Source organism: Zootoca vivipara, chromosome 5 (genome assembly GCF_963506605.1).
Source record: "Zootoca vivipara chromosome 5, rZooViv1.1, whole genome shotgun sequence".
Lineage (NCBI taxonomy): Eukaryota > Metazoa > Chordata > Lepidosauria > Squamata > Lacertidae > Zootoca > Zootoca vivipara.
Window position 1 is genome coordinate 42,691,348 of NC_083280.1, and position 11,553 is coordinate 42,702,900.

Consider the following 11,553-nt stretch of genomic DNA (forward strand, 5'->3'; position numbering starts at 1 on the left):
TTAAAGAAAGGTATTACCTGCTTGACATTTTACATCATACTGTATTAGAAATCTATTGGTGTGCATTACTTACACAATTTTCAGTATCCAGCCTGGTCAGTAACCTTTGTTCTTTATTAACTTTCCATTAAAAATATTTTTTCTTAAACAATGGTATTTAAAAGATTTCCCTGCACAGCAGTTTGCCACGACTGAAAGATGTGCTACATACAAGGCCTCAACTTCGAACTTTTTTTTTCAGCAGCCAGGTATCAAAACTCCTTAATGGCCCAAACCATCTCTGTCTCATCAAAAACCTCACTCCTGCTCACTAAATGCTGACAGGATCGGCCACATTATTACACACAGCTTCAACGCGAACAAAGGGCAGCCTTGCCACTTCCTCCAGGGAGCTGCTTCTCCACCCCACCCCCACCCCCAAATGCAATGTTACTATTTACACACAAACACACACGTTATCAGTTTACTGCGGGGGAACTGCAGTGCATGCTCCCGAGCGAGCAAAACAAAAACAAGCCCATCCACGCAAGAAAGACCTCGTCCTGGAAGACAGCGCAACCGCTCGCTCGCAAGTTTGTTCTGCAAACCTCGTCGGGGGCCGGAAGGAGGCTCTTCGCAGCCGCTGGGTCATACGGCTGCGGCGAAACCCCCACCCCCACCAGCAAATGCAAAGGGAACCCCCCTTCTCCATCCCAGGCCTTGCATTCTAATAAACAGGCCGCCGAGGCCGCCTCCCGCTTAGGAGGAGAGAAAGACGCGAGGCGGCGGGAAGGGGCAGAGAGCTCTGCTTTGTCGCTTCCTTACCCGGAGCCTCAGGCATCGGGGGGACGCGGCGCTCGCACCCAGGTGGCATAAAGGGCAGCAGCGCGGGAGGCGGGAAAGAGGGAGAAGAGCGGAGGCGGCCGCGACTAGGCCGAGCGGCGGCTGGGCGGGAGGCGCAGGCAGGACCCGAGTCGGCCGGCGGCGGGAACGGAAGCAGCGTCGTGACCCGTCCGGCTTCAAATTGCCCTTCTCCCCGCCGCACGTCGCGGCACACCAGCCAGTGTCTCGCGGCACACTATTGTGCCGCGGAACAGCGGTTGAGAAACTGGTGTAAGCCAACAGGGACCCCGACCACCTGCAATGCTCACCTTGGGAGTGGTTTGGGGATCAGCTAGTAACACTTGTCCTTATATAGACTTTACCTACTTGGGCTCCACAGCCAGTAGTTTTAAGATGGAACAAAAGATGCCTGGGTCCTTTTCAGACCCGCTTGGATTGGATAGATACTGTGACTAAATGGGAAAGGAGAGATGGAAGAATCAGCATGGGGGGGAACAAGTAACACTATTCCTTGGAATCAATAAGATTGTACAGACACAGCAGCTATTGCACATAATTCCTTTATTTTACTGAGATTAGGGCAAATGCAGCCATTGTACAGTGAAGTGAGCTCCAGTGTAAACCTGCCCTAAATCAGGCAGGGATACCACACAGACTGTGGGGCAGAAAAGCAACACATGATGATACACAGTATCTGGGCTTACTGGCACTACACAGCGAAGTTATGGGATTGCAGCTGGAGATTCCAGGGTGGGTGGTGGTCCCTTTTCTCTTCCCCTAGCTTCACCCCTTCCTACAATCGTTTTGAAGGCAATGAAATAACGAGCTGGCTATTGTTACCTAATACAGAATCAGACGTAACTCCAGGGACAACTAAAAATAAAAAAGACTGTTTAGCAAAATTACATGCTCTCTTTAAAAAGACCCATAAAAAATAAATGGTCCTTGAGCATCCCTGTTGTGCTGTCTGAAGCACCCCTAGCTAGCCTTAATCAGGAGTGACCAAACCAAATTGAGCAACACTACTACAGCTGCCACATAAAATGGAAAGAAGGCAGGAGGGGCTCTCTCTTCGGAATGCTTGGGGATTTCCCCCCTTCCCTTTAGCAGCATCGCATTCCATGGCGCTAGGGTTTGCTCATCTGCCAGACCCCCGTGCTGGACTGTGGTCCACATCCCTAGTGTATCTAGCCATATCCTGCTGGGGGGGGAAGTGAATGTGGAAGGACGTTGGTCTTGAAGGAAAGATCGAGGCCCCAGGAAGCTTCACCTCCTTTGGCTCGTCTGCCCAGTCCCTCAGGCTGTGGCAGGCATGTGCTGGGAAGGAAAGGGGTGAGGGGGGGAATCTTCTACTGAGTACTTGGCTTTGCCTTCACTTCTTGACCTTGCCCTGGGCAGCCACAGCTTCCATGGCCTTGCGGACAGTCTCCTCATCCCCAAGGAACTGCATGGGCTTGATGGGCTTCAGATTTTTGTCCAGCTCATAGACAATGGGGATTCCAGTGGGCAGGTTCAGTTCCATGATTGCTGCCTCAGACATTCCTGCAAAGAGCAAGGGGTGAATCACACCAGGAGCTTGGTTATAGTGCCCCTCCCAAGGACTGTTAGAAGGCAACCCTCTTGGGGCTTGCCTTTAGACTTGGCCAGGCTTGTGCTGCCTTGGGTGTCTCAAGTCACAAGCAGACTCACCTTCTAGATGCTTGACAATGCCTCGCAGACTGTTGCCATGTGCAGCAATGAGCACACGTTTGCCTTCCTTGATCTGAGGAACAATTTCCTCATTCCAGAAGGGCAGGGCCCGAGCGATGGTATCTTTCAGGCTCTCACATGTAGGCAACTGATCTTCAGTGAGGTCAGCATAGCGACGATCCTGCGGAAGAATATGGGGTGGCCTTTTAAGACACGATTTCTGCTTCCTGGAGATGCTCAAAGTCACCTACTTAGGGAGATCTACGAAGCACCTTCTCTTTGGAATAATTTCTTCTTTGGCCTGTGCTACCACATGCTCCAGCTGTGAACCATGCTCGCTGGTTGCCTGTGTTACTGGACATTTTAAAATAGACACTTTACAGGAGCCTATCTAAGCATTTGTTTTTCCTCTGGGCTCTGGTCAGTGGCCCTTCCTTACGTCTCATATCAACAGCATGCTAGGCCTTAAATAATAATTGTTTGCCCAAACCAACATTTTCTATTTGTCCTCCCAGGTGTGGTATGAAGCTATTAATGTTTGGAAAATCACAGAGCTGGAGGGTACCCTAAAGATAATCTAGTTCTTACTCACTGCAGCATCTGCAATATACGATACAACTGCAGTATCTCTGGCAAATGGCCATCCGGTCTCTGCTTAAATGCCTCCAGGGTATGCAAACCAAGCACTTCCCCATAGCAATCTGTTGCAATGTCAAACGCACAGCTTGTGCTGTGCGAAGGTTTCTCCTAACATTTAGCCAAAATCCACTTCTCTGCAGTTTCTACACACTGCTTTGGCTCTTCAGCAACCTGTGCTATAGAAGTTGCCTCTTTTACAGCCATTATCCCAATTTCATTGCCTATTGCACTTAACCTGATTGGCCTGTTTGATTTCATTGCCTATTTTCAATTTCATTACCTATTGTACTCAGCTGTTTTAGCTTTTCAGTGCCTGCAGATGGTACCGTGTTTCCCCCTTTTTAAGACACCGTCTTATTCTTTTTTTTACTCAAAAAAACACACGGTGTCTTATTTTCAGGGGATGTCTTGTACCTTAAGGCCTCCTCGGAGGGGCCAGGCAGCTGGCTGGGGTGCTGCTGGGCACTCTGTGCGGCGCTGCAGCAGCAGCTGGGTCCAGGCACCAAGGCAGCAGGCCGCTGGCTCAATGCTTCGTCCGGCGCTGCGGAGCGCTCCTCTCTGCAGCTGCCGGTTCCGGTGGCAGGGCGGCAGGCAAAAAACCCAAACCAAAGAGGCCAGGCCGCTGCACTCCGCCCAGCGCTGCAGGGCGCTCCGAGCCCTCGGCGCTGCGGAGCGCTCCTCTTTGCAGCTGCCGGTTCCGGTGGCGGGGCGGCAGGCAAAAAAGAAAAAAAAGAGGCCAGGCCGCTGTGCTCCGCCTGGCGCTGCGGAGCGCTCCGCTCTGCAGCCGCCGGTTCCAGTGGCGGGGCGGCAGGCCGCCTCGGGCAGGCAAAAAAAGAGAGGCCAGGCTGCTGGCTCGGGCGCGCGGAGCACCCCGAGCCTCTGAGAGCCAGCAGGACGAGGAGGAGGCTCGCCGGGTCGTCGCCCAGCAGCGCGCGCGGAGCGCCCCGAGCCTCTGAGAGCCAGCAGGACGAAGAGGAGGCTTGCCGGGTCGTCGCCCAGCAGCGCGCGCGGAGCGCCCCGAGCCTCTGAGAGCCAGCAGGACGAGGAGGAGGCTTGCCGGGTCGTCGCCCAGCAGCGCGCGCGGAGCGCCCCGAGCCTCTGAGAGCCAGCAGGACGAGGAGGAGGCTTGCCGGGTCGTCGCCCAGCAGCGCGCGCGGAGCGCCCCGAGCCTCTGAGAGCCAACAGGACGAGGAGGAGGCTTGCCGGGTCGTTGCCCAGCAGCGCGCGCGGAGCGCCCCGCGCCTCCGGCAGCCAGCAGCAGCAACAACAATCCCAGAGGCAAGCCTCCTCCTCGTCCTGCTGGCTCTCAGAGGCTCGGGGCGCTCCGCGCGCGCTGCTGGGCGACTACCCGGCAAGCCTCCTCCTCGTCCTGCTGGCTCTCAGAGGCTCGGGGTGCTCCGCGCGCGCTGCTGGGCGACGACCCGGCAAGCCTCCTCCTCGTCCTGCTGGCTCTCAGAGGCTTGGGGCGCTCCGCGCGCGCTGCTGGGCGACGACCCGGCAAGCCTCCTCCTCGTCCTGCTGGCTCTCAGAGGCTCGGGGTGCTCCGCGCGCCCGAGCCAGCAGCCTGGCCTCTCTTTTTTTGCCTGCCCGAGGCGGCCTGCCGCCCCGCCACTGGAACCGGCGGCTTGCTCGCAGAGGCTCGGGGTGCTCCGCGCGCACTGCTGGATGCCGACCTGGCAAGCCGCCTCCTGCTCTTGCCGGCTCCCAGAGGCTCGGGGCACTGCTTTTCTATACTCTTGCCGCGGCCAGCGTGCTGGGTCCCGCTGGCTGGCTGGGGCACTCAGCGGTCTCGCTCCTCGGAGGTATGGCTTATTTTCAGGGTATGGCTTTTATTTCCTAAACGCTTAAAATCCTGCTATGGCTTATATAATGACTACGTCTTAAAATAGGGGAAACACGGTATTATAATCCACACTAATGTGATCGGATGAAACCAAGCCTGTGATCTGACCATCTCACATGGTAAAACCATTAACAAACATGTTGTTCTATAGATGGAAGATTCCAGCCCCTCCACGAATATAACCTTGACTGTTGTCACCATGCAGTACAAACATCAATGAAAGGGCACAATGTAAATGATTAATTGCATGAAAGGGGCAAGTTCCATTAAATTGTCAAAACAGTGCAGGAGTGACACCCCATATAAAACCAGCAATTAGCAAGGACAACCGTAGGACTCCCAAAATAACTGGACAAAGGGAAAGTAATGTAAGGGCAAAAGTCCAAGCAATGGAGAAGATGGGAGTCCAATGAATCCATGGCTCTGGGGCAACAATGGGCAGAAACAGGAAGGTGTTGTAGAAGTCACATCCTGTTCACAGGGTACCGCTGCATGACAACTTCCAAATGATCCATCCCCCCCCCTGCCCCCCACGCCACTAATGGACTAGAGTTTCCCAGCTCACCTTGCTGATGGTACTGTAGAAAGGGTGATCAGGCTCCATTGGGGGTGGCGGAATGTCAAAGGAACGCCTCCAGATCTTCACCTGGGCCTCACCGTGTTTAGCCGCCGTCTCAGCCTTGTTAAGGCCTGTCAGGCCACCGTAGTGCCTCTCATTGAGGCGCCAGGTCCTCACTACGGGTAGCCACATCTGATCGATGACATCCAGCACAGTCCAGAGGGTGCGGATTGCCCTCTTCTGCACAGATGTGAAGCAGATGTCGAACTCATAACCAGCATCTGGAAGGGCCCAGAGAGTACAATGCTTATCTTATTTGAAGCATGCTTTATCCCAAATGCTCTGCAACACATTAACACCTTAGTGTGGAAGCCCCTCAATGTTTCACTGACATAGGTAGTCACCCACCAAATCCAGGCGGTGGGGGGAGACAGGCCTGACTCTAGGGGTAGTCTCGGTGGCACGGGGCCGGCAGGAGGGTGCTGCGCGGCAAAGCCGCACGGAAGCCGAGCTGCGCCCGCCCACCAGGGCGGGGGCGCCAGAGTGATCTCTGCGCCATGGTGCCAGGGCGCCCGACCGGCTTGAGACGGCCCTGGGGGGAGAATCCAGTAAATGCTCCCCCGACAAAGTGAAGACTGAGTAGCAGGGGTAACAAACAAATAGGTACGTTTACTAATCATATGTTGAGGTTACTATTACCAAGTTCCAGTGCTGAAATTAGCAGCAAACTCAGCTAAAGACAGTGGTGCCTTGCTTAACGAATGCCCTGCTTAACGAAATTCCCGCTTAACGGAAGGATTTTTCGAGCAGAGGTTGCCTCGCCAGACGAATGTGTTTTACGAAAAATTCGTCTAGCGAATCCCATAGGAATGCATTGAAATTCAATTAATCCTATGGGCAAAAAGAAGTAAAAAAAATTTCAGTGCATTCCTATGGGATTCGCTAGACAAATTTTTCGCTATCAGAAAAGACCCGTGGAACAAATTAATTTCGTCTAGCGAGGCACCACTGTACTGCACATTTCATCTTCCACTTTACAATGTAGCTGGCTCGTTTTGGCCAGCTACATTAAAACCCAGTAAAGTGGAAAGATGAAATGCTTATGTAATCATTGGGGCGGGGGAGGAATCTGAACAGCAGCCACGCTCTGCTCACCAAGAGGAGAGGAAACAACCAGTCACCTCTATCTAAAAGAAAGAGGTTATGTTGTAGTGTAGCCTTAACAACACGTCCTTACAATCATTTGTCTGCTCCCATGTGCCTGATTGTCCCATTCTGTAGAAAGGAAGAGAGGTTCTGTGCAATAATGCCAACCAATGTCAGGGTGGGGAAAGCAGTAATTGTGCAACACAGAAGATGAAACCGGACAAAGGCAAGCAAAGGGCAAGTCATGCGCCATTGCATGCAAATGTCTTTTTTGCAAACAACACCCACCCAACCCTGGATGATCCCTTAAGAGGGCACCAGAAATTAACAATAACAGCATTAGAAATTAACAATAATCGACACTTTTTAATGCAGGGCTTTTTATTCTGCTTACTCAAAACGCTCTACGCAATTCTCAAAGAAGGGCAGAACCCAGATAGATAATTATAATGCACAAAAACTGGAACTGGCCAGGCTGTTTCTTGAGCCTGCAGAAGACATGCTGTCCCTACCTTAGTTGCTTCCTGGAGCTCTTCCCCCCACCCCCCACATTTCCTGTAACAATAATGAGCACAAGCCTTCTCTCTCTCTCTCTCTCTGCAAGACAGAATGACTCAGCTGCTCCTGCTATATTTCCATATCAAAGGCCCAGCAAGACTGCCAATGCAATCCTGCAGGGTGGCCAAGCGCAGGGTGCATGTGTAAGGAATGCAGGGAAGCGATACTCTCATGCCATATTAAGGCTTCTCCTATTTCCAGCAAGCCTTTTATCTTTATCTCCCTCTGTATAGGACAGTAATTTTTTAATTGGCCTTTTAAATTGCTGTAATTTTATTGCTTTAAAGTAATTTTATTGCTGTTGTTTTTATTCCAAAAGAGCTTTGAGATGTTCCATGAGAAGCAATTATTAGATTAAATTAAATAATATTACGCTGCTGTGGAGATTTCCTTGAGAGGCAATGGGGGCATGCCTTGATTCAGACCGAAACAGTGCCCCCAAAATGCGTAAAGTGACCTAGCCAAGGTCGCGCAGCCGGAGCGGGGTGGGGGACATGGCTAGAGAGGCAGCTGCCCCTTTTCACACCGGGAGAGTAGCCTATACCACCCTCTCTATGTAGGCCGTGACGCCTTTGGCGAGTGAACAAGCGGCACGTTTTCAGTCAATTCATCCTGCCGCCCAGAGGAATCAGATGCAATCCCTGTTATGCTTGGCACAGATTTAGCCCGAGGCTATTCGGGGCCAAGAGGCGTCACAATCTCTGAAAGGAGTAAGGCCGGAGTTCCGGCTAGCCTAGGACGCCCCCACCCCACGCTTCAGTGCCGGCTGGAGGGAGCTGCGTTTCGATTCTTCAGCGGGGAGGCCGATGCACGAGCTTCAGGAAACCTCTCCTTTGTCCTACTTCACATCTTTCCGAGCGAGAGACTTGCCGTTCAAACGGCCGAGAACACGTGTCCCTCCCAGAAACGTGTCCAACTCCCGGTTTCGCTTCGAAACCCCCCAAACCATTCTGGCCTTCCATTCCCCTCCCAACAAGAGTAAGCCCCCTCCGGGAAGTAGAGCATCCTTGCCAATTCCACGCACGCTTACTGGAGAGCCAGTGAAACTGAATTCAGCGGGGCTTACTTCCGAGTACAGTGGTACCTCGGGTTACAAACGCTTCAGGTTACAAATGCTTCAGGTTACAGACTCCGCTAACCCAGAAATAGTACCTCGAGTTAAGAACTTTGCTTCAGGATGAGAACAGAAATCGGGCTCCAGCGGTGCGGTGGCAGTAGGAGCCCTCATTAGCTAAAGTGGTGTCTCAGGTTAAGAACAGTTTCAGGTTAAGAACGGACCTCCAGAATGAATTAAGTTCTTAACCAGAGGTACCACTGTACTGTAGACCCAATTCTTGCGCGGAGAGAACGCGGAAGCTCACCACGTGGCTAAAGCAGGAGAAAGGGAACACCCGCACGCCCAAACCTCCTTCTTCATCGCCCGCTACTGGGACACTCCGTGGTCCAAAGATGACCCGCAAGAGCTTCTGGCTTTGCTCTGATACCATCCCGACCCCTGCGCTGAGTTCTGGTCCGCCTCCCCGTTTCCCCCGGGATGAGAGCCTCCAAGCATCCCCATCTCGCTCCGCCTGCTGCAGCCTCCCGGCTCCCCAGCCCCCAGCGCCGCACCCCGGTCCCCTTCACCTCTCAGCGCTTCTCCGCCGCGCCGCGCCTCTTCCTGCCCCGCCGGGCTAAGGTCTGCGTCGTACCAGCCGCTGAAGCGGTTCTCGAGGTTCCAGGCGCTCTCGCCGTGCCGAACCAAAACTAGCCTGTAAGCAGCAGCCATGGCGGGAACCGAGAAGCTGGGATGCGATGCAAGCGCCGAAGATGCACTCTGCACACTGCGACGCCACCGACCGGGAGACTCTCGGCCAGGAAAGGGGCGTGCGCCCAAAGACGTGGTGGCGCAGCTTACGCATCCCCACAGAAAGGCAGCGGACAAATTCCGGGCTCGCTTTTCGCATAACGTTTTTCTACCCAAGAGAAATGAGGGTTGCCCATCAAGAAAGAAAGAAATCTAAGGTTTTGGCTTAGTTGTGATTGGGCAGCAGAGCTCCCTCTCGCCAAACGCAGCAGCCAAGATAGGTGTGCAGAACTTGTCGTGTGAAAATTATATTTAAGGCATGTTTTTATTAAATTATAAGCGCACCGCATCGCCGATTTCGGCTGTAAACAAGTCCGAGGAGGGGGTAATTTAAGTATTGTATATGTGTGGCAACCTTAAGAGTGTTTTCTATGGGGCTTTTTTTGGTTGGAAACAAGGCTCAGGCCCATCGCTAGTTTGCAAGTGGGCTTCTAAGGGGTTATATGAAATAACTGGCTAATGGCCGAGCAATGTGTCAGTGTACTGAAACTATGTTAAATAGCACCTGCTACATAAAATAAGATATGGATTACAAAGGAGCACGCTATATAAAAATTCTGAATGTCTCCATTCACTGACTTCTCTGAGCAGTTTTTCCAACCCAGGAGAAACTAAAACCACTTCTAAAGGAGCCAGGAAGTTTGCCTCCAGATATTTGAATTGTGTGTCTGCATCTTTACAATCTCTATGGGCATTCTAGCCCCACTGGACCCCTCCCTCCGGATTCAGTTTTGCGCATGCTCTGATTTTCGGTCCGGCCGTCTGTGTCTCAGACTGGAATTCATACGTGCGTTTTTTAGGAGGAACTATGAAGGTTTGGCGCATGCGTCCAGAAGGAAGTGTCTGGTCGCTCCCTCCGGCTCGGCGCTCACGAAGCGCACGCGAAGGGCAACGTGACCTTCATCCGCTGGGATGGTCACCATTGCAAAGTGCCTGGGCATCCCCTACGGGCGGTGCTAGAGGGGGCGCAGGGGGAAAGTGCCCCCCAAAATTAATTAGCTGGCCCTCACTCCACCCCCTTCAACTGCTAGACACCTGTCACTAACATTACTGTAATTTTTCTGCCAGAGATCATAACGTGGGGACATAACTTGCTCATCCAGAAATATACTTTGCTCCTTTTCTGCCCCCCTCCCTCAGTTTTATCTTCATCCCCTGGACTGCTCTGTTTTTAAATTTCACCCTTAATTCAAGATGTTATTTAACACAGCAATGAGGATAGATCCCTAATGAGCCAGACTGGGCAGATTAGAGTTGGATCATAAGGGGAGCCATACATTACAGATGGGATCCTTCAAAATGAGCACCAGCTTGCTTAGGATGAATGCCTTAAATTAGAACCACCACATGCTAATGAAGACACTTAACACCTATAACACAGGCTCATAGCCAGTTCACGCAACAGGGGTTTGCAACTTTGCATGCTTGAATGTTCCTCTTGGGTGGCAGGGGATTCTGCCTCTAGAAAACTAGAGTGTAAAGGAATGAAAGTCCCACCTTAATTTCTTCCTATCGTGCTCAAAGCAGGACAGATATCTGACCGCACCCCACCCCAGCTACAGTGATACTAGCCTGAAAAAACCTTCACAAAAATGTATGAGAGAATGTGATGCTAACAACTGTTATAAGCAAAAAAAATCTTCTCAATACCAAAACGAAGGTCTTCTAGGCTTGCGTGTTGAGCATGCTGCTTTGTGGAAGTGAGTCATGGGCAGGAGTGACACCCTAATGCCTTCCATATGTACTGCGTCAGGAAGATTTGGGGAATCACATGGCAGGACAGAGTCTGAAATAAATATGTTCTCTCTCAAGCCCACATTCCCAGCCTATTTGCAGGATCTCCAAGGTTTTCTACCGGTACAAGGAACTGGCTTCAGGAACTACACCAACTCTGTGTTACAAAGATGTCCGCAAACACGACATGAAGGTTGACAATATTAATCTTGCAGTGTGGGAATCCCTTGCAGACGATCACAGTGCCTGGAGATAGACAGACAGGTTGTGTATCCACAGCATGGACCAGAGGAGGAATGAACACTGGGATGAGCACATCATGGTGCACCTGTAACAGATGTCTTCCCCTCATAGGTGCCAACTCCAACATGAGCACCCACAAAATTCCCCATGAAGGGGCTTGGCACCCACAAATGTTGGTGTCAGGGCCATCCACACTGCATGGCCCCCATGGCCCCGGCACCCATGGTCACAGGTCCAAGTTGCACTCCTGCTTCCTCTGCCCCACCTGCAATAAAACATGTATTTCCTGTATTGGTATCTACAGCTACCGACACAGCAGATGCTGTAACTCTCCAATGGTTTGACTTTACCCCCAAAGGCACATTCTTCCATAAATGGCCAAGGCACATGGTCACAGTGTTGGCACTAATCAATGCTGCCTAAGGTACTATGCCTCCAGGTTACCCCATTTTCATACAAGACACACTGGTGTTCTAT

At 52.1% G+C, this 11,553-nt stretch overlaps 1 protein-coding gene across 1 annotated transcript; it reads right to left on the reverse strand.

The window, feature by feature from the left end:
* Nucleotides 1–1,366: 1,366 nt before the first annotated feature.
* Nucleotides 1,367–9,121, reverse strand: PGAM1 (phosphoglycerate mutase 1). The gene is made up of 4 exons (XM_035133017.2): nt 8,880–9,121; nt 5,559–5,833; nt 2,512–2,692; nt 1,367–2,364 (listed from the first exon to the last, which is right to left on the reverse strand). The coding sequence occupies exons 1-4, from the start codon at nt 9,019–9,021 to the stop codon at nt 2,195–2,197; spliced, it is 768 nt and encodes a 255-aa protein (XP_034988908.1). The 5' UTR covers nt 9,022–9,121; the 3' UTR covers nt 1,367–2,194.
* Between the last annotated feature and the right edge of the window lie 2,432 nt (nt 9,122–11,553).